Here is a 24,365-nt window from a genome sequence, read left to right as displayed (position 1 = left end):
CTCGCAAAATTCCGTAATGTAAACCATCCAGATGTTGAAAATTTTCCCGACCTTCAGAGCAAGACGTTTGCTCCATCTCAGGTGAGTTAAGGCAAGTTCCAAACATATTTTGCGTGACGCGCACCGCTTCCCATTGTTCCTTAACTTTCCTATATAGCTCAAAAGAAGCGTATTAAGGGGAGGATTTCGGAAAGTGCTGGGCCGAAAATTTAAATTAAGCCAATCTCAAGATATCGGCTAAAAACTGATTTTTACGTTAGGAAATACGTCGAAAAAACACGTCAAAAAGACAAGTTAAATGACGTCATATTTAAAAACAGCGATAACTTCGATTACATTACTACAATTTACACTAAATTTTGACTGGAGACGTTAATTGTTAATTCCCTTTTTACGTTATTCTCGAATGAACGCCCTCTCCTTTTTACGTTATTCTCGAATGAACGCCCCCTTCTTTTTACGTTATCTTTTTACGATATTCTCCCCCCCCCCCTTTTGGCAAAAATTTCAATAAGTGTTCCACTCTAGGAAGGGCGTTTATTTGAAATAAGCAGCTGTAGGTGTAAAATAAAGGAACACTTAGATATAATTCTATTATTTTTGTATTTGCTTATTCTGACCTGTTTCTAAGTTCCTTGATATAAACATATTTGTATTCAAATAGTAATGCAAAGGAAAAATAACGTTTCCATTCACTTTATTACAGTAATTTTGGTCATAAATCAACGCCCCTTATTTCAAACGCCCCTTTGAAAAAGATAAACGCCCAAACATTTTACTAAACAAAAGTTTTCATTTCAAATTTAAAGTCCTAAGTGATGAAAAATTTCGATAAGACAAATCTCATTATGTAGGCCCAAGGCCCAACAGAAATCTAAGTAAAGTAAATAGGTTTGTTTTTAATCCAGGCCGAAGTTCATACTTGTTTCTACTAAGTTTCTACCACATGTTTGTATCGAATTCAAATAAAATAACTTTGGCGTAGCTTAGCTAAATCCTCAAATCTTCAAGAAAGTGATTAAGTTTGTCTCGCAATTTATTCACATGATCACATGGTGCTTGTTCTCGTTCGCGTCGATTCTTGTGAAAATTTCCTCATTCGAACAGTCTTTTGTTTGAGCCAATCAAATCGCGTGTCGATATCTTTTCGAACATTGACATCCATGATGACGTGTCCGACCAACAAATACACACCCTGAAAAATAAAGAAACATTTCCTTTGTTTTGAGTGGAATTTGAATATCAGATTTCCTTCTGTCAAACATGCTCTTCGTTAGCCTTTACCAAAGTGAGCCTCGCTGTCTAAAATACCCCCTTTTCACAGACCCACTGGGACTTCTTCCCACTGGAAAATTTGTCCAAAACATCGTTCCCGGTGTAAAATTATCCTCCACTTTTTGTCCCCACTGAATATAATCAAATAAACCAATTCTCACTGAAAATATTATGCTATTTTTCCCATCCCCACTGAATTTTCTGACTGGAAAACAAAAGAATTGAAATCCCCAAAAACTATTAGAATATCTATCTCCATCGAGTTTCAGTTCGTTATTTATTCCCCACTGGCTGAAGAAATCCTACCGAGTCTGTGAGAATGAATGTCTAAATAATGTGTCTTTCTTAGTAAAAATTATCAAGCAATTTGAAAAATTATAGTCGCAGCAGTCAGTAAACAAAATCATGAAAAAAAATTTCCACATACCGTGAGTCCATTCATGATGACGAAAGTGTAAGCGATATAAATGCTGTATTCAACAAAGGGTGCCAATATAAATGGTATCCCAAGTAGTGGCACCAACACCAAAAACGTCTTTGTACTTGAGCTGAAAATTTTAAAAACAGTCGTCTATTCATGCGTTAGTAATCCTCCAAATAGTAATTCTTCGGTAACTCTTTTTATATAGGAGAGTCTATAAGATAACACACATGAAAAGCGAGGCTTCGAACCAGATATCAAGATCACCTTCTCATAGACCCAGTGGGAACCCTTCCAACTGGAAGAATTAGCCAAAATATCGTCCCCAGTAGAAAACTATGCTCCAATTTTCATCTTCACTGAAAATAATAAAATCAACAAATCCTCACTGTAAAACTTTGCGCTGTTTTTTTCTCCATGAAGACAATGAAATTCCCAGTCATAAAAACACGGGAATATCAATCCCAAGCAAATATTTGGCGACCTTTAAAAGATATTTTGTTTTTGGCGCCCCCTCTAACCCTCTAAGTTCGGTTAACTTAAGAGCATTTTAAGATAAATGTGGTCCACCCAGTTAAAGAGAATGTCATAAAAACATTAATATTCAAGAAAGGGAAAGGGTGCAATTTTCGTAATAAATGAGTGCTTTCTCACGCTTCCTAAGCTGGGTTTTGCAAAAATATTACGGGATTTTTGTTTCTGGCGCCATATTGATTTAGCTGGGGGCCACCACCACCAGGACACAAATCACAACACTGGCGTTTATGTACCTTGACTTCGTGTTGACATTCATGTTTTTACGTTGTTTAGCAACTTGACGAAGTTTCATCAAAATGCAAATGAAAAAGATACCATTAACCTAAAAAAATTTCAAAAGTACATGTTTAGAAACGTAATGCATACGAAAAAAGGTCACAAAAACAATAAGATAAGATATCATATTGTGCTATATTTGCTCTAAAGGAAACAAGCCGCTTACTAGAAAGCAGAACTCTCATTTCATGAAAAATATGGAAATAATTAATGGGTATAGACAACATACCCTGGACCAAGCTATATACGTCATTTTTGATCAATGTGGGTCAAGTTATAAATCAATGAAATCCTCCGTTTAAAAACCAACATTGAGTGGTGATACACCTCTCTTTCGAAATCAAAGATTTTTTGCTTGACTGGAATCGAGAAGCTTTCTCCATAGTATAAAGGTCAGTCTCCGTGAATCCCAGGCTTTATTTACGTTACTGATTGACACCAGAGAATATTATCTATTGATATCAGTAAGCATAAAAAAGCTGATGCAGGGAACGAGGTTGGGTCAGTGGTATAGACGTAGATTCTTCTATAGAAACCAGTACTGAGAGAAACGTGTACTTTTTGCACAGTGAACTTACCAGTAGATAAAAACATATTGGTCCTCTCAACACCCATAGATAATGTCTTTGTAAAACGACACACCTAAAAGTCACAAAATAAAATAACTAAAGCTAAGATGTACATAAAGAATCAGAGAAATTTGGAGCATCCTATTATCTACTTGAAGTCGAGTATAGAAGATTCTCAGTTATTTTTTCTTCAATTTTAAGTTTACTGAACTTTCAAGTGGGAGTTTGTATTCATCCACTCGAAATGATCATTCCAGCCAAGTCTGTTTTAAAATGTAGTACTTAGTAGTAGAAGTTTTGAGGCAGATTTTTGATTAAGATCTTCGCAAATATGTTCTATACTTTAAAATGCATTGAAAAAAAATATGAACTTAGTGCGTATTGAAAAAATATTCTTTGATATAAGAATTTCTTACTCAATAGCATCGGCAAAAGCTTGGTTGAAAACTCCTCCAAAGATCGATGTCAATAGAAAGGGAACACCTAAAAAAAGAAGATGAAACATAAAAACTATTAAACACCTAACTCACCATGATTTTCCTTGCTTTTCTTCAATGTGAGAAAGTGTAACCTATTGAAACAAGTCTCAGTTCTTTTAAACTACATACCATAGCTTTACAATTATCTAAGCGAAATGATATTGCTGGAGTTGCGCCACTCATTGACAAAAATGGAGAAACCCACTCAGATGACGGTGAAATCGCCCAACTTCTCAATCAACATTATTGCAGTGTTTTCTCCAAGGACAATGGTATAACTCCAACAATCAACGGTCCCAAAGGTTCAGACATTGCCAATATTAACTTTACAAGAAATGGAATCGAAAAACTATTGAAAAACATTGATCCCGGTAAAGCATGCGGACCTGACAATATACCTGCTCGATTTCTTAAAGAATGTGCTGAAGAGATTACAGATGCATATGTTAAACTATTCACCGCCTCACTTAAACAAGGGAAAGTACCGGAAGACTGGAAAAAAGGCACTGTCACTCCAATTCACAAAGGAGGAAACAAACCCAGATCAACTGCTGAAAACTATCGACCAGTCAGCCTCACTTCTATTTCCTGCAAGATCATGGAGCACATCCTATTCAGCCATATCATGACCCATCTCGAGAAAGACGGTACACTTAGTGATGCTCAACACGGTTTTCGCAAACAACGCTCATGCGAAACACAATTACTAGCAACGGTTGATAAATTTGCAAAAGCCCTTAACAACAGTGAACAGATTGACTCAGTCCTTCTAGACTTTAGCAAGGCTTTCGATAAAGTTAACCACAGAAAGCTACTCATCAAATTACATCACTACGGCATTCGAAATGAAATATTATCGTGGATCACTGACTTTCTATCCAACAGAACCCAATGTGTTGTTGTCCGAGGATCTACGTCCCCACAATCAAAAGTTGAATCAGGAGTACCGCAGGGATCTGTATTGGGCCCATTACTCTTTCTCATATATATTAACGATATGCCACTCACAACCGAATCCACACTTGCTTTATTTGCTGATGACTCACTCCTACACCGTATCATTCGTAGCCTAAACGACACCACTATTCTCCAAAACGACCTTGACAAGTTACAAAAATGGGAAGACGATTGGTCCATGGAATTCCATCCCAAGAAATGTAAAGTTTTGCGAATAACAAATAAAGTAAAACCTACTGTCTGTGATTACTTCATCCACAATGAGAAACTAGAAACAGTCAGCAAAGCCAAATACTTAGGGGTAACCATCAACAAAAAGCTAAATTGGAAAGACCACGTTAACACGATTGTCTCTAAAGCTACCAATGTGAGACTTTTCCTGCAACGCAACCTTCAATCATGTCTTAAAGAGACCAAACTCGAATGCTACAAAATATTCATCCGCCCAATTCTCGAATATGCTAGCCCTGTCTGGTGCCCTCATAACAACACAACGTTATCTAGCAAGATCGAAATGGTCCAGCGCAAAGCTTGTAGATGGATTGAGAACAAATGGGCATACCATTACAGCCCAACAGCAATGGCTAAACGATTGAATCTCAAGTCTCTTGAAATGCGAAGAGACTTATCTTGTTTGAAAATGTTATTTGATTGCGTAAATGGCTTTAAATACATGGAGAAGCCTTTACTACCAACAAGACAAAGGACTTCTAATGTAAGATATAACTTGATCCATGCAAAACTTAAAGTTTATGAAAACTCATTTTTTCCTTTCACTATCAAACTATGGAATGGGGGGGGGGGGTTTCAGGGGGTACCCGATTCCGCAATTCCGCCAATTTTTTCTCCAATTTCCGTCAAACCGTCTTAAATTGAACCAAAATTCCGTCACCGAAAATTCCTTTGAAATTCGATATTTTTGTCGAAAATTCCGCAAATTTCGAATATCTTTTACCAATTCCGAAATTCCGCAAATTTTTTTGCTAAATTCCGTTTTTCCGCACTAAAATTGTCTAATTTTCCGTCTCCGTCAGAGAACCCAATTTCCGTAATTTCGTCTAAATGTTCGCCAAATTCCGCCACTCCGTCCGAAAAAAGGGCCGATTCCGCTCCTTCGCCAACCGTGAAACCCCCCCCTGGAATAGCTTGGACAATGGAATTGTAAATTTAAAAGAAAGGGATGAATTTAGAAACTCTTTGACTATTAAATAAGTATTATTATCATATACACTTTTCAATTACTTAAGACAAAACACTTAAGCTTCTGTCTAATTCTCCAGTCATGTCTATAATCTACCTCGCGACAAACTTTTGCAAATTTTTGCCTTCGTTAAATTCCTAACTACTGTTAGTTTTTCTGGAAATATTATCTTTAACTTACTATTTAAACTTACTTATCTATTATTTATTATTTACCATTTTAATATTTTAACCATTATATGTACATTTTAAATAAACTTAACTTAATAGACTTAAATTTTTTTTATTTTCCTAAAAAATTTTTTGTTAAATATTTGCGAAAGTAATTCTAATGAATTTATGCAAATAAATATATAGAAATAGATAGAAATTACAAACCAATTTTTTGATATATTGAAACATTTCAGATTTTTATTGTAAATTGACTCAAAAAGTCAGGGTGGTTTTCTTGTTTCCCTTGCGTGTCAGATCTCAGATAAAAGTAATAGAGCATGTTTCATCTTTGTAATTATTGATTTCAGCAACAGCATAATGCATTTCTCACAAAAAAGACACAAAAAAGTCTCAGTTCAGTTACACTAAATACCGTAGCCTTGATGTCCAAACGGTAAATTATTTCACTTTCTAGTTTTCACAGATATTTCATGTTTCTGGTTTACTGCCTAGTCTTTAAAGCGATTTGACTTCTGCAATCAGAACGCAATTCACTTGCTTGTGCAAACGCCGTTAAACCCGAAAGGATACCATGACGCGGCTAAATTATGTAACAAAAATAGGGTAACCCTCAACTTACTAATGAAAATATAATTTCCTAATCACATGAAAACAAAAAAAGAAGAAATCTGGGGAATTTATTTTCCATGGAAACACGGTTCATGGTGATACAGAAAACTTTCTTAAAAGGACTGTTGTAATTTTTTGGATATTGGTTGGTGAGTTTTGGGTTTGACTGCGCTATGTGGTTATGGAAGCTTTTGGAAACATAAGATTCATACTTTCATTCTCTAAACTTTGTTTGTTGAGTTAATATCTAAAATTTCTGAAATTTTTAGTTTAGGCTATACACACCATAACCGATGGCTAAATATTGTTTGTGGTAGTTTCGATTTCCTTTGAAAACAAAAATAACAATGATGATGATATTGATTCCTTCAACCATCATCCATGAAAATGTTGACAAAGTAAAAAAGTACGACAAAATCGATACTGTAAAACAACCAGCCTGAAAAATCGATAAAATAAATATAAAAAAGGAAATCCAGCTACGACGGTTGTATGTTGTATTGATACACCCCTTTGGTACGGCCCCACTGGTAAATTGACTTTGATTTCATCCCCATTTGAAATTCAGTGGAAAAAATTGCACTATAAAACCATTCCAACTTTTGAGAGTTTTTGAATATAATTAAAAAAGAATTTCCCTTCCCATTCAGATTTCAATGGAAATCTTTATTCCCACTGTGGAAAAAAGTTCCACCAGGGCACTGTGTTTTATTCATCGAGGAACTTCAACTTGACATGATTACAAAGGTTAGGCATGAAATACCTTGGAGTTATGCGGAAGATTTGGAATAAACCATGTTGTTGTTTTGTAGAACAAATTCTTGCACAGTAAAGCAATCATCAAATTTTGATGGATGAAGTACTTCATATTCTGTTCTCTATAAAATGAAAATCAATCGTCCGAGAATGGGTAAAGTGCCAATGCAGATTCTATCTACTTATTACATACCTAAAATGTAAAACACCCGATTTCTTAGGAAAAAGGACAAAATTACTTAAAAAATTGGGAAAATAAGAACATCATTAGAACATTTTTAGGTTTTAAGTTTTTTTTAGGAACATCCAAAGGTTTCAAAAAATTTGGATGTTTGGTTAAATGACTCACTTGACAAAACGGAATGTCGTTAGCCCAACAACCAAGCATGCGATACTCATTCCAGATAAAACTTCTTCAAACTTATCCAATGCGTCCTTCGTATGGCCAATATACACTTTCTTTATCTTCTAAAACGAAAACAAACAACGACATTATGTAAGAGGTCACTACATAACGATAAGAAAGATTCTCAAAACTACAGTTGACGCTCTCCCAATTCGATACGCTCCATTATTCGATAATATTGAAAGTCGCCGTCAACAAGAAACAAACGGAGCACTACTATTCGATACACTCCTTTATTCGATGAAAATCCAATTAAACAGCGTGTCAACTGTAGAAAAATAGTTTAACATTCTCGTAAATCGAGAAATGGTATTAAAGTTTGACTTTCACAGGCTCCTGTTGCCACGTTTTGCTTCAAGTGTACCATAACGACACCAGAATTTCACGAAGATTCAAAAATAGCAATAAAAAGCAATCTAACTTCCATTATCAAAAGTTATGGATCCTTTTGAAGTACTATCGATATTGGCAGTGGATGTGTTAAACGGTATATTAAACTTTTAAACCGTCTCCACAAAATCGACAGCAGTGTTCTCTCTTTTTTGCATCCATACGGAAACCTATAGGCTAATTTCCTTGAGAGTGGCTCCCATGTAGTAAAAATAACATAAAAAAGACAATTTTATAAGCTAAATTGACTGCAAGCTAAAAGATGTATTTGACATAACACTGACATGAAAATTATTTACTTTTGATGAAGATCTATTATCAGCTGAAGAAGAGGGATGGACTTGATGTGTTTCATTTATCTTAGGTGGAAACCGTTTATGTTTGTTCTCTTGCAGTCTTTCATCCTCCATCATAACAACCTGAGGGAAGAAGAAAAAGATTTAATGGGATTGGATCTTACGTATGCAATTACTTTTGCATTTTAGTTCTTCTTTTAAATGTGTCTTGTAACCAGCTATAAGCTGGTTTTGTGCTCCAAACTTAGAGACAGATATATCCAGCATGCAAGGCATCCTGTACCAAATTTGACCTACGAAAGATTACTTTGTTTTATTGTTTCGACTTACAAATCGAGCTTGTGGTGTATAATAAGTTGCTCCAAGAGCTCTGACAAACGATGACCCAGAGTCACCAAAGCCGTAATCTGGTCTGAAAAAGAAGTCAATGGAAATCAGTTTTTATTGTTTCGAACGAACGAACGAACGAACGAACGAACGAACGAACGAACGAACGAACGAACGAACGAACGAACGAACGAACGAACGAACGAACGAACGAACGAACGAACGAACGAACGAACGAACGAACGAACGAACGAACGAACGAACGAACGAACGAACGAACGAACGAACGAACGAACGAACGAACGAACGAACGAACGAACGAACGAACGAACGAACGAACGAACGAACGAACGAACGAACGAACGAACGAACGAACGAACGAACGAACGAACGAACGAACGAACGAACGAACGAACGAACGAACGAACGAACGAACGAACGAACGAACGAACGATTAAAGGCAAGGGACGAATCAAAGGCAAGGGACGAATCAAAGGCAACGAACTATTGGTTAACAAAGCAAAAACTTACAAGTCAAATTCTTTCCCAAGTAAGACGAAAACAGAAACAGCTGGCTTCCCATATTCTTCGCCTGCATGGCACATAACTTGTGTTCTGAACATTTCCGCTACTGGCTAAATAGGTAATGAAAACATACTTAGTATTAAAAATATGATATGCATTAAATACTTGGAACGACTAATTAACGCCTAATTTGACATAATCCAGTCCTAGAAAATCGTTTTAAAATGTCCCATCAATGAATTCTGGAAACCGTTTCCTCCATTTGACGTCCACACAAATGATTTTGTGAGGTCCCACTTTAGAAAATCACACATAGAGATAAGGAAATATCTAATATTATGAGTTGGATGTTTAGAGGAACTGAGTAAAACTAAACTCATGCTGAAGGTGATAGTTCCCTGCTGGCACACAACATTGTTTCATTGTTTATGTGACATTCACAACGTTCATATAACGTTAGATGAGCGATGAAACAACGTTGTGTGCCAGCTGGGATTGTATGGTTATTGATTGCCAGCCAAATATAAAAAGACAAGTCGTTGACGTAAGGATTCATCCTTAGTTCCTATGAGAAAACTCCTCTGCCTTGACGTCACGAAAAATCTAGACTAATTAATTTTTATAATTACTTTACGCGTCCCTTAGGGACTTGTTTCTACTTCAACTATGTCACAGCATTTTTTCTCGTCACTTACTAAGATTTTTAATCAGAATGAACTTGGTTGTTAACAAGAGAGCGTTGAAACAACTTTGAGAGATGAATTCGATTTTCAATTTTTTGGTTGATTTTTGATTTACTTTGATTTTGATTTCTTACATTGTCAAGATCCATGAATGCTTTATTAAACAATCTGGTAAGAACAATTTTTATTTTTCATTCAATTTTTCTAAGTGATTTTCAATTTTTTCCTAAGTTTGATTTATCAACTTAGCCAAATTTTCAAGGAGTAAATTTCTCCGTATTTCAATTATCAAATTAATTTATCAATCAATTTTTTGTCAATTTTTCCAAACTTGTGCAAACTTAAGTCCTATATTTGGATTTTGTTAAATTTTCAATTCATAAAATTTAGAAATATTCAATTTTTGTTTCAGTTTGAACAGTCGTTACAAACAAAGCCTGATCGCATTCCTCCAATCAACCCCAAATCCCTACAAGGCCTGAGCCAAAAGATCAACCGGCTTGATATGAAAAAACGATACCTTCATTAAGCGATATCCTTTCAGCCCTTGCAAACGTTCATAATCATATCGGTATGAGTAAGTCAACAACTTGTGTGTCAATCTCAATATCTTATTGATTTCATACAGATGTTGAAAATTGCTTGGTGATTTAAGGATGTGTTTGTGGATATTCTGCAATGCATTAATGACTGTGCTGAATGTTAGAAGAGTGATATCATTGTCGTACGTTGTCTGAAAAATAAAGTATTGGGTATATTGCTCCCTCCTTTTCGATACGGATTATAGAGAGCATTTTAAGCTACTTGCGATCTTGCGAGCTAAGGGGACCAATGTTCTAGTTTGAACTACAGAAAGATTCGAATATTTAAGTTCGAATGTCCAAAGAAAAAAAAAAGAAAAAATACAAAAATGGAAAGGACGTTGTGCTAGTATGCCCACGACACGACTCTCTTTAACTCTTAGAAACCACTCTCTAAAACACTTAAACGGGATTCGATAAAGAGTTACTAACACTTGAAAATAAAAAATTGAGTTCACCTAAGCAGAAGAGCTCAAAATCAAACACACTTATACACTTACACTATTGAAGAAAGGGAAATCAGAGACGATACAAGCACACATTGTTTTTTTCCATTTGATATGACGTGGGTCGTCTTCATCTCTCACACACTTTCTTGATATATTGCCTAAATAGTACAAATTTATACTAAAATACAACACATTGATTGGGCGGGAAAATGCTCCCCAACAACTAGCTTATTTTCCTTGAAATTTTGTGTCTTTTCAACGCGTGACCCGCGTTTCACACAGACGCAAGATTGAAAATAAAAGCTCGAAAATTATGACGCATGAAAAAAAAGAAAGCGTTAAATTCCACCTATAATTGAAAAAGCAGCGCGAGATTTAAGGCTTTATTTTTGTGTCGCTTCAGAAAGGTCGAAGATTCCCCTCTAGGCTTTTAAAGACTCATTGGACTCACCTCTTAATCCAAATCGTGAGAAATTCTTTGCCATTACAGGATCACTTGCACAAGATCTTACAACAGTCGCGTTTTCTTCCCTTGAAGGCCAATCATATCCATGTTTGTCCCGATCGAACCTGCAATAGACTAAACAAAGAAATATTATTCTTACAATTGTTTATTCAAATAATATAGAAGTATTTTTGCTTTGGATGCAAATTGCAATGAATCATGCTATATTACACAAGTCTTAATTTTTAGTGTCTCGTCGAATTTCATATTTTGATTTAACGTCATAGGGTAAGTGAATCAATCCTCGTTTTAAAGGCCTTTAAGATATTTTATGCGAGAAAATATTGAAACGCGTAAAACCATACTCGTTTTCGGAGATTTCCAAAAAGCAGACTTTAAAAGATTTAATTTGATACACCCCTAAGTCACGGACCCGGTGGGACCCTAACCCACTGTAAAATTTGGCTAAAATTTCGTTCCCGATGGGAGAAATACCCTACTATTTCAGCCCCACTTGGAAATCAACTTTGTTTTCATCCCCGTTTGAAATTCAGTGGGAAAAAATTGCGCACTAAAACTATCCCCACCGGATTTTTTGACCAGGGGACAATAGCATTTCTATTTTCACTGTTTAAACGAGTTCCACCGGGGCTGCGAGACAAGGTTTTTTTGATGAGGATTTGAGTCCTTTCGCAATTCTTACATTTTGTACAATTTCTCTCATCTTCACCATTGATGCAATCTTTGTAAGAATCACAGATCTGATCTATCCATACATATTGATTGCTTGAATTGCACGACACAAGGTATTTCTCGTATTTCGCCAAGATTTTCTCTTTATCTGTGTAAATTAAAAAAAAACATAATTTAGAGCAAACTTGACATAATTGAACTTGGTATTACCTGGGAGCTTTTAGTCTGAATCACAAGTAGGATAGAATAAGCACGCATTTTTTATTCGTAAAGAGAGGGTGTCAGCGGACTAGGGCTAACCTAAAATCAGATTGTGGTTGTCTTCTGCCAATCAGGCTGTAGCTCTAACGGGTTGGGTGAAAACAAATTATCTAACGTAATGATTTTGTAAGGATGACTGCGCATCGCTACAGAGGACTAGGAATAACAACAAAGATGTGTAGTTGTGTCAATAAATGTGGGTGCCATATTATAAAAAATCAATTTTTGACATTCAGGCGTGAAATAAGATTTTTGTTTTAGAATTTTTATTAGATGGTTTATTTTTAAGACCGTCTATCATTGCAATTTAGCCTGTAGAACTGTGATAAATATATTGGTAATTAATTATTTAGAGATCCAAGGTCATTTATAAATACATACACTTTACGATTTCTCCACCATTCTACAATGATTAAACTTTAAGCAAAAATAGGATCAAAATGACATCTACTATGAAATACCTTACCTTGTTGGCAAGGTGCGCATTTATCCTTGGTGAACACCATATTATCACACCATCTGGTTTGAGTCTTGATGTAGTTTGGTTGGCGAGCTCTACCGCGTGTAGGTTTTTCACATGTCAAATTGCAATGTGTTGCTGACCATTCAATAACTTCGGATGGACAATAAGCAATGGCTGGCTTACTACAAACTGGAATTTGAATAGTAAGCAAATGTAAGAATTTAAATGATAAGATTGTCCTTGATTAACATTCTCTTTACAACGCTTTGGCTCAAGTCTGTGCCAAAAAGGTGTGCAGTGTTTTTATTTTTGGCCATAACTTTCCAACCAGTTTGCGTATAATGAAAAAGTTGGTATCGTTGGAAAGATATTTAAATGCACTTATATTTTCCAGTAAAATATTTAAGAGTTGTTATATTTTTGGACTGGCGTATTATTCAGCTTTCGATTGATACAAAAATCATTTCCTTACACCTTTATATCTAAAGTAGCAAATTTTTTTTATTTTTCTTCACTTTTTTGGGCAAATTTTGCAAAACTAATTAGTAGATTTCTAACCATACCAAACTTTTTATTATACAACAACTGGCTGGAAAGTTATGACAGACTTTAAAAGTGACCGTCGAAACTTTTTAGACTAATTCTTGAAATTGGAAACTAAAGCGGCATTCTTCCCAAAACGATTGATCTGACTTATTCAATGTTGTTAACATACTTACACCTTTTGACATCACCATCCAAAGCTAAATTCGAACACTCTTTATCACCATTGCAATACTTGCTGATGAGATCATATTCATCTTTCCTGGTAGGTTTTTCTTTATCAGACCTTCCTCGTACTCGACATTGAACTTGACCAAAGAAACATGTACATTCAAAACAGAAGGCTAATTCGTACATCGAGACGTATCGCGATTGTCTATGTCTGATGGTATGGTTTTGAAATCTGCAGTCTAAAGAGAGAGAAAAGGTAAGATTTAAGTAAATGTTTATAAAGAAATTGGGATAGTTTTCCTTTGGAGTTTCCTTGAAGTTTTGGTCTATTTAAGGTACATCATATCCTCTATGAGCAACAAGTCTGAAAAACATAATATAAATCTTTTGAACAGCTATAGACGCACTTAGCGAGTTTATGTATTTGCACTTTTGAGTAAGACTTTGGAAAAACCGCAGTTCTGGCCCAAAAAATCGAAGACGGTAAAAGTGCTTGTTTACAGTCGTCCTCAGCTGATCAGGATCTATACAAATCAGAAGTTAACAGAAGAATACACATTCTTAAACTCGCTATCGTAGTCCGTTCCCCATCTAGGAAAGACCACAGATCTGTAAATCCCGAAGGGCTAGATGTCGTGCTTTAAAAAATATTGCTGCTATTGTTTTCAAAAATCCGCGAAGCGTCACATGACCCTCTCTAGGATTTCCTACCGAACCACGGCACACTTTTCAGCCAAGTCACGACATCTAAACCCCTTCGGGCTTTATAAATCTTTGGGGAAGAGAAACCTGGATTAGTCATCAAGTTGGTGCAATTCTCCTTAGAGCATTGAACTGAATACATGAAGCCATTAATTCTTTCGTCCGTTGAACATACCAGATCGCCTTCATAAGAGCACACACATTTAAAATTATCGCTTCCAATTTGAACATTCCATGAAGTCAAAGGAATTTTCTTCTGTCCATTTAAAGGGTCGACACAGTAAGTGCATTGATGTTTAGGTAGTCTCGCTAACAAGGTCTCACAATCTTGTGTGTTTCCACATATGGGTTGCCGAATATCCTTATAACGACACGATATGGTTCCTTGTTTGGTGCAATTGCATGAGATACATTCTGTTTCATTACCAAAGTTAACAGAGCGCATAGACGGAATGATTATCGATCGATTGCCAGGTTTCTCACAGTACGAACAAGGTTCCTTGATAATAGTCGAACATTTTGAGCATTTTTCCTTTGCGATACCATTTAAGCCTTTTTTATAACAAGTTGAATACCCATTAGTGTTGTTGCATAGACAGTAAGAACAGTGGGATAACTCATATCTTGTTTGAAATCTGAAGCCTCTTTTCATGACGCCTCTATTACCCAAGAATTCATATTCCGTTATCTGACATTCTAAAACAGAAGATGAAATCAGGTAGTTACAATGCGAGTTAAATTCAGGCTAAAAACCTGCCGAATCCTTTTTAGAAAAATTTGAGGATTTTCCTCAATCAACTAGACTGGAGTCGTTTATAATTCGTCTCATACATTGATATCGGTGTTATATAGTACCATATGTTAAGGGATTATGAGGTTGGATAAACTACAACTTTCCCCTTTCATTTTGTTTGGCTTATTTTCCACTATACCTGAAATAGTCGTCTTATTCAAGCTAATACCTCAAAATGAAAAGGAGCTATGGATGCCGTCAACTTCGAAATAAGCAAAATTATTATAAAACATTCACCTTTCGGGCAATTTAGTTCATCTTCTTTATCAGAGCATTCGATAACTCGGTTGCAAAGACTTGATTTCCAAAGCAGCTCTTTCGTTCTGTTGCAGACTGTAAGACTTCCGTTATGTTTTGCCAAAAATGAATCCCTATCTAAAAAACCGATAGAAAGAAACAAGTGTTTGTTACTTAGAACTTAATCAAAAATTTTATTGTCACTTTCTTAACCTTAGATTAGACATTGTTTAACGTTGGTTTTCAGTAAAATGAAAACACCAATAAACTGTGCAATCATTGCATCGCGCTTGGCGGTTTCTATGCTATGGGAATATTTTGTCGTAAAAAGTACACGAACCTGAAATTTAGCACTAAGGCATTCAAAAAATGAAAAGAAAGTACAAAATAATCTCAGATCCATTTAGTGAAAAATATTTGTCGGCAAAAATTAATTTTCGGTAAAAATCAATAACCAGCTAACAAATTTGTTGACTAAAAGATTGGTCACCAAATGATTTTTCATCAGTTTTTTACCGTGACAAATTTTCTATCGTTAAACTGCTTATACCTCCATCACAAGGTGTACAGTAACCATCATTCTGGATAACGTGCTCACACCATCTCTTCTTTATCTTCATAAATACCGGTTGCCGTCTATTCGGATCGCATTTTAAAAGACAATGACTTGAGCCCCATCTAAAGGACATCCCACTAGGACAAAAAGACTTTGCTGGTGAATTGCAATCTAAATAGAATTATCAGAATACAGTTGACCCTCGCTAATTCGAACTCGAGGGAAATCACGGGGAGTCTTATTTCTTCTAATAGCAGAGAAACTCGAATAATAGAAAGTATTTTAAGAAGGTTTCTCCTTAGCGGGGACTGGAAACAAGTTCGAATTATAGAAGCTCAAATAAGCGCGAGTTTACTGTATTCATTCACTCACCCATACAAAAGCTAGACATAATAAAGAAACATTATTTTGGTGGCCATAAATTAGATTAGATGTTAATCTATGGATACAACTTGATGGTCAAAAAGAATAGTTGGCTCACGAGTTTACAGATGTAAAGTTTGGAAGTTTGACCATCGTTTTTTTTCCTATTACACTTTTATCTATTTTGTAAAGAGTGAACATGATTATCGTTCGTACTACGGCAGGAGAATTTTTAAATCTTTGGGTCAAATACAAATCTGATCATCTATAGTGGATAACTAAGCGATCTGGGTGAAGCGTTCTAAATATCTTACTAAATTTCTAAATTTCCGTAGAGGCAATATATGAGATACACTCTGGAACAGAAAAGGTGAAGTTTTAAGTATTTTAGAATTCAATAATAAACATTTACATATTTGAACTTTGGTTGAATTAGCAAGTTGGTTGCATCCTTCGTAACCTTCACATTTAGTATTGTAGTCTCTCTTACAGATCAATTGACGAAAATAACAACTACATTGTAAGCAGTAGGGTAATTCGTAAAGAGAAATGAATTGAGATGAACGGTGCTTGATCGTTTGATTCTTGAAAAAACAATCTAAGAGAAAAAATATATGGTATCGTTTTGTAATTGATAGCCGTTTAACTAGTTGACTCTCGCTAAATCGAGCTCGAAGTGGTAATCTTTTTTGTTCGAATAACAGAGAGATTCGAACTATAGAGAATATCATAAGATGGTTTCTTCCTAAAGGGAACTGAGAATAAGTTGGGACTATAAAAAGATTTGAATAATAGAAGTTCGAATAAACAAGAGTCGAAAGTACAAACGAAAAGTTTCTCGTATAGTACAACAATAAGTGGATTGGGCCGAATCACGTCTAACGAATGTCTGTGTAAAAATTTGATTATTTGAATTTTCTTTTCGATTATCCAATAGGAATATTATTCGATATTTTATCCAGCGGGGCGATGTATGTGATTTATTTTTCCATCAGTGAGGGTTGGGGTCCCAGCTGTTTAGTGATGTGGGGAAAAGATACCATAAAAAGATCACTTGGACAATCTGATATTCCAAGTTCCAATAACGTAATTCTCTATAATCAAAATTACCTGGACTTTGGAATAATTCTTCAATCATTTTCGTGGTGTAAGTACTGAATCTGATTGGTTCAAAACTTCCAACAGAAGTGTATTTGCGTTTGCTGAAGCATACTAAATATCCATTTTTAAGACAATTGCATGCGAAATAATCTGGGTTGTACATGAACCAATGTTCTCCTGGCATTTTCTTCTCTCTTGTGAAAGGTGCAATACAATGTGTGCATTTCTCTTTAGGATACTTCTTTATCTTCCAATAAGGACAATCTTGGTCGCAGCAAATCGGATCTTTAAATCCCGCATATTGACAGATGACTTTCCCTTTCTTTGTACATTGACAAGAGACACATTTCGATTGAGCTGATATATCTATGGTGTTTCCTAGATCGATTCTGATCGATGTGTTGAATGGGTGTTGGCAAAATGGACAGTCGACGCTGATTGGATCACCTTTTGACGGACAATTAGAGCATACCGTATGTCGAGTTTCATTCTCGTCAACTTTGTAGCAAGTAATATTATTTTGGTCAACGTTGCAATTGTTGAATTCATAGTCGATGGAGGTGGATTTAGACAGAAACTTGAGACATTAGCATCTATGCTAGAAATTGTGCTTTTATTAGAACTAGAATGTTCCGCGCAGCTAATCTGCCATTATGGAATAAAATACGGAACCAAAGCAAAATAGATAAAATAAACAAAGTAGATACTGAGTATCCTTGTAAATATTAACATCCCCCCTTGAGGGCAACTTTCTCCTTTTTACTTTTGTCCAAAGAGAAATTGTTCGAATTTGAGTAGATACTGTTTCTTTGGTGGTTTCGTAAAGATATCAGCAACATTGTCCCCGGACGGGACATAATCTAACAAAATACTTCCTTCATCATAACATTCCCTAATGAAGTGGTAGCGGATATCTATATGCTTCGCTTTCGTATGCTTCACAGGATTCTTTACGAGTGCTAAGGCACCCTGATTGTCATTTTTGACAATAATTGGTTGCGTTTTCGATTGGAGTAATTCGTTGATCAAACGATTGAGATAAATTGTCTCTTGACAAGTAATTGATATAGCCATGTACTCAGCTTCACACGTTGATAAAGCGACAGACGACTGCTTCTTAGACTTCCAACTGACAGCAGGACCTTCTGGGTTGAGACTAATAGAGTATCCGGTAACGCTTCGGCGGTCTTCCACAGATGTAGCCCAATCGGCGTCGCTGAATGCATGAACACGAAGAGGGGTTGATGACTTTCGGAAGGTCAACTTGCGATCAACAGTCTTCTTGACGTACTGGAAGACATGTTTTATCATTGCGCAATCTCCAGGATCAGGACAGGAAAGATGTTGAGATAGTTTGGTTACGACAAACGATAGATCAGGTCGGGTACAAGTCATCGCATATATCAGGCTTCCAACCATTTGACGATATTGGTGGTTGTCGTATATTTGGTGTGTGGCTTCAGCGTACGAATTGATGTTCTGCTCACACGGTGTCGTTCTTGGTCTACAGTCATTGAAACCAAAAGTTTTTAGAATGTTCTCCAAGTAGTGACTTTGTGACATGGTGATAGTTTCATCTCGGTGTTCAAATGTTATGCCGAGGAACGTGGATAATTGTCCAAGATCTTTCATCTCGAACTTAGTAGATAAGCTTTCTTTGATTGACTTCAGGAGTTGCATTGAATTTGCTGCTATAATAATATCATCGACCCAAACTAGTAGAATGACTGTGTCTCTCTCGTTACGTTTTGAGAAGAGACATGGATCGGATGCAGACTGTTTGAAGTTAAGTTCATTGACAACATAGTCATGTAAGAGTTTGTGCCAGTTGCGGCCGCTTTGCTTAAGGCCATATAACGATTTCTGCAACTTCCAAACTTTATTTTCGATGGCATAACCGATTGGTTGAGATACGTAGATGTCTTCATCGATAGGTGCGTGTAGAAAAGCTGTTTTGACATCCATTTGATGAACGATTAAATCTTCTTGAACAGCAAGTTGGATCAGTGATCGGATTGTCTCCATACGAGCGGTAGGTGAAAAGGTTTCAGTGTAGTCGATTCCTTCGATCTGGCTATAACCTTTGGCAACATACCTTGCTTTAAATGTTGGTTGATCTGGGTCACCTTTGACTTTGTATACCCATTTCCCATCGACAACGGCACGGTTGGTTGGCGGATCAGTTAGTGTGTAGGTATCATTACGTTTCAGTGACTGTATTTCGTTCTCCATGGCCATTTGCCAGTTTGATGCTTCAGTGCAATTCACAGCTTCATGGTATGTGACTGGAGTTTTGACATGATAGCAAAAATCAATGTGGACGTGATTGACAGAATCTTTGTCTTCGACTTTGGGTTCTTGCCGGTTCCTCAAAGGATACGACTTTGGTTGTGATGGTTCAGCTCTGACTGGTTCTGCTTTGATTTCGTGGTCTTTGGCGTCGACCTTAACTTCAGCTGGGTTAGCTGGTTCAATATGGAAATCTGGCTCAGATGCATCATCACTGTGCTCGAAACGATCAGTAAATTTAACAAGTCTATGTTTCATGACTGTTCTGTTTTCAGGGTAGTAGACGAGAAAGGATGGGCTGTTTCGATCGTAGCCCACAAAATAACCTTTCTTGCAACGTGGATCTAGCTTCTTCACGTAGTTGTGGTTGTATGAGTAACACACGGTACCAAAGATGTGGAGCTGGGCAATGTTAGGTTTTCGTCCTGTGATAAGGCTGTAAGGAGTGGTCTTGATGCGTTGAACATAGCATCGGTTTCTGATGTGTGTTGCGGTCATCAATGCGTAGGTCCATAGATATTTTGGTAAACCTGAATCAATGATGAGTGCCCGGGCCATCTCGAACAGGGTACGCCAATTTCGTTCAGAGGTACCATTTTGGTGCGGAGAGTATGGTGATGTAAGCTCATGTTTTATATTACGATTTCTGAGCAGTGTTTTAAATTCTTCAGAGATGTACTCCCCTCCATTATCACTTCGAATTCTTTCGGTATCTCCATTGGGAATAATCTCAGTATGAAAGTTCAATGTTTTAATCTTACCATATGGGCTGGTGTCTGCAAAGAACTTTTCGGTGGCTTTCACAGCATCTGACTTCTCCTTGAGAAAGTAGGTAAATGAGCAGCTTGAGTAATCGTCAACAAAGATCATGGCATATCGATATCCCTCTTTGGCAACTGGGTCCACAGGTCCAGCAAGATCAGTGTGAATAAGCTCAAAGGGTTTGGTTGCTCTGATGTCTGGATCAACATTTCGAGTGTTTGTTTGTTTGGATAAAACACAAGTTTCACAGTCGAATGGCTTTGACTCTGTAATAGTCATCCCCTGGACGACATTTTCTAGACTTTTCACATCAGATAAATTACAATGTCCCAAAATTTTGTGCCAAGTTTCAAGACTTTCTTTACGACTGGTATTTTCTGACGATTTGCATAGGTAGTAGAGACGAGCATGTTGTACAAAGGGAAAAGACGTTCCATTGTAAATAAGGTTTGATTTTTCGCCATCAAAAATTACTTTGGCTCCTTTTTCGAGTGCTCGTCTAACTGAAAATATGGATTGCGGAAATGAAGGTACATACAGGGTATTTTCCAATGTTGCTTTAACAATCTTATTGTCAGATGTACGCAAAGAAATTAACACTGTCCCTCTTTTCTTTGCTAAATTATTGACAAGAGATCCATCTGCAAGCTCGATGTAATGGTTTTCCGGTTTGAAATCGTCATCGGTGGATATAAAATTTGCATCGGTATTGACCATGTGAGATGTGGCACCACAATCCACTAAAAAGGTATCAATATCAGACATAAGTTTTAAGTTATTGTCGTTGTCATCACATTTAAAAGCAAAACTGTGGTCTGCTTCGTCAAGATTTCCTGCTTTCTTTGATGAATGCTTTTTGATTTTTCGACAATTTGATTCAAAATGCGTCGAAGACTTGCAATGAGAGCAGTATTTTCGATTCTGCTTTGGTTTGGTGCAATCTGGTGCTTTGTGTCCTGGGATTCCACAGTTGTAGCAAGTAACTTTAGAACGATGATGCTGGTCGTTGGTTTTCATGACAGAGTTTTTATCAGGTTGTACTTGTCCAGCAGAACGTTGAGATCTGGCATTTTCAGTGTCTTCAAAATTTTTCAAAGTTTGTTTAAATTTTTGAAAATCTTGGATGATTTCTTCAGATTGGGTTGTAACTGCTATGAATGATTGGTATTCGTCTGGTAGCCCCTTAACAACCATGGCAACAAGGAGGCCATCGCTAACCGTCTCCTTTGACATACGAAGTGCATTTGCTGCAGATTCTGCTCGTAGAACGTAGTCAGTAATGGTTTCATTAGGTTTTTTCTTCAGCGAAGTGAGCTGGGTATAAAGTGTGATAATTCGGGGCTTACCACTGCCTGCGTAATGTTCTCGAAGTATTTGGAATGCTTTACGTCCATCATCTCTTGCATCTCTCATTATCAAGGAGATAGAACGTTCATCAAGTACTTGAATAAGCTCAGCAAAAGCAAGTTCCTTGTTGTCGGCGGAAACATCATCTTCACCAACAAAAATGTTTTTGAGTTTTCTAATCTTCATGTATCCAAGGAATTTTACTTCCCATAGTTCAAATTTTCGTTCGTCTCCGTCAAACGTAATGTTTTTCCAGTGTGTGTTGGCAATGGGCCCATAACCTGTTGAATTCATAGTCGATGGAGGTGGATTTAGACAGAAACTTGAGACATTAGCATCTATGCTAGAAATTGTGCTTTTATTAGAACTAGAATGTTCCGCGCAGCTAATCTGCCATTATGGAATAAAATACGGAACCAAAGCAAAATAGATAAAATAAACAAAGTAGATACTGAGTATCCTTGTAAATATTAACAGCAATCACAAAATAAACAGCTAGATAACTGGACTGTTTTTTGAAAGAATTTACTGTTGATATTACAACCAAACACCTTTGCTGTGGAAACGGCTGAAAGGAAAAAGAGCAGAACATTTTTTAGTCTATACGGAAGAGGAGGATTTCATGAAAAATTATAGAGGAAATTTATCAATAATCTTTGAAACTTATGCATAAATAATTTCACTAACTGAGTGAAATACACGTTTTTTTATAAGAACAAACATAAGGCTTCCGTGTGGCAAAAATGTTAAGAACAAGTTAACAACATTTTAAGGCATCGTGGGCTCTAAAACACCTGTTCTATCAGGGAAATTAACAAAAATACTTAAAAAATGCTTGAAATATGAACACGAAGAACATTTTTAGGCTTGAAATCCGAAAAGTTAAGAACATCTCAAGGCTTCAATTTTTTTGGACGTTCTTACAAAATAAGAAAGCAAATGTACCATTGGTCCATGTCTTACCTTCAATGCTGAAGAGCACTACCAAAACAATGGAAAACCATTTTTCCATGGCTTAGTACGCCACAATATTCCTAGCTGAAATATTGAAAAATATCTACAGTGGAGACTCAAACCTCTATAGCCCGCCCGAATGTCTCCATAATTCGAAAAAGGTTTTATAGTCCCTTCATTTAACAATGCCTTATAAAACTTAATGCATATCTACAATCTGTGACTAAAAATATTGTGGCAAGACTTCCTTCTCCCTCTAGTATCAATGTTGATGGGTAGAAAGGCTGCCACCATGCTCAGAAAAAGCTCACATCAACACTGATTATTAGGGGGGAAGGGATTTTTCAAGAAATTGCCACATATTTTGTCAATGATTTTAGAAATTTCCCCAGATAAACTTGTGTTTCCCGTGCGTGTTTGAGTTATGGAGACTCCATTGCACTAGCCAAAAAAGAAGAATTCCTATGAATTGACATGTAGTTGCCAACGATTTAAATTTTTTGTGAAAAAATATCGAAATTAAAAATTGTACATGAAAACACGTAAATATTTGCCCATTTATTAGTTTTGTGTTTACATTGTACAAATTGAAGCAAAAACAATAATCACGAAAGTCTTTCAGGGGAAAAAAGGGGCAAAAATAAAGTATCAAATATTTAATTACTCTTCTTTGCTGGCCAAAGGATGTTATTGTGAGTTTTATTGAAAATCATAGCAGGTTGAAACGATTTTTATAAATCTAATTAGATCCAAAATGGAAGAATGTGGCCTAAAAATAATATTAATATTTCCATCTTTGAATATGATACAACCACACTTTCACGTGAAAATTCATACGATTTTCTAAATTAAAAGTCTAAATTTTGTTATCATATTACATATCACGCGATTTTATTTGTCAAAACTCACTTATGAAAATCCATTAAATGAGGCTCCCCCAGCGGTAATTGATAAAGATATTTTTAGTCTTCAATCACGATCACGTAAACCAGTAAAAAAATTGAGAAATCACGCATCTCTTTGAGAAAGGTCCTAATCATGAATCACGGCTCAAAAATATTTTAAATCACGCAATCACGAAGAAAAAATTACCAAATCACATAATCACGCTAGAAAAAAGTCCCTATCCCGACATCACGCAAACGGCTTGGGGGGGGGGGTCTCATTAATTTGTTTTATATATGGGGGAGTTTCTAAACATCGACCAGAAATGGCGACCACGACCGGCGACGAGATAAATTTGGGTTATCGAGTTTATCTGCTCTCTCCGCAGTAGAGAATGTTTAAATCAAGTCTTCAGAATACTAAAAAGTGACCTTTGAAGTAACCAGTGATTTTCTTGACAAAGTGACACTATTTGACAAAAATATTGACAGGGTCATTAAGTATGATGTTTGTAAGCTTTGTTAAACCAAATATTTTAATTATGCTGAATGAGATGCCTTTAGTATGAAAAAGATTGGGAAGGCCAGTTTTAGAGATATGACTCTAATCAATTATTCTATTGTCTTTATGCTGACAAAATGATTAATTTCGACAGAAATAACAATCTGATGATGAAATACAAAGCTTTTGTGTCACTAATTATTGTGATGCTGATAATACAAAAGGATAGAAATTGACACCATAATCAAGCTCCAAGAGCGTCGAAATAGTTGTTTTACGTATTTGGCACGTGGCTTTAATTAGATGAGACAGGGGTGAGCTTACTCTTTAATTGCCCCTGCAGGAGCGCAGCGACGAGGAGGCACTTATAGTTTCACGCATAGATATTG

The 24,365-nt window shown here is 36.2% G+C and overlaps 1 protein-coding gene across 1 annotated transcript; it reads right to left on the bottom strand.

The window, feature by feature from the left end:
- Positions 1-814: 814 nt before the first annotated feature.
- Positions 815-11,421, bottom strand: LOC136807039 (adhesion G protein-coupled receptor E5-like). The gene is made up of 14 exons (XM_067063610.1): positions 11,362-11,421; positions 10,962-11,068; positions 10,401-10,613; positions 9,204-9,307; positions 8,676-8,757; positions 8,349-8,468; positions 7,603-7,721; positions 7,261-7,375; positions 6,783-6,936; positions 3,495-3,561; positions 3,088-3,151; positions 2,467-2,555; positions 1,703-1,823; positions 815-1,195 (listed from the first exon to the last, which is right to left on the bottom strand). The coding sequence occupies exons 1-14, from the start codon at positions 11,393-11,395 to the stop codon at positions 1,049-1,051; spliced, it is 1,536 nt and encodes a 511-aa protein (XP_066919711.1). The 5' UTR covers positions 11,396-11,421; the 3' UTR covers positions 815-1,048.
- Between the last annotated feature and the right edge of the window lie 12,944 nt (positions 11,422-24,365).

Source organism: Clytia hemisphaerica, unplaced genomic scaffold (genome assembly GCF_902728285.1).
Source record: "Clytia hemisphaerica strain Z4C2 unplaced genomic scaffold, Clytia hemisphaerica genome assembly, whole genome shotgun sequence".
NCBI lineage: Eukaryota > Metazoa > Cnidaria > Hydrozoa > Leptothecata > Clytiidae > Clytia > Clytia hemisphaerica.
The sequence above is the reverse complement of the archived record's forward strand: the minus strand, read 5'-3'. Positions and strand labels throughout refer to the sequence as shown.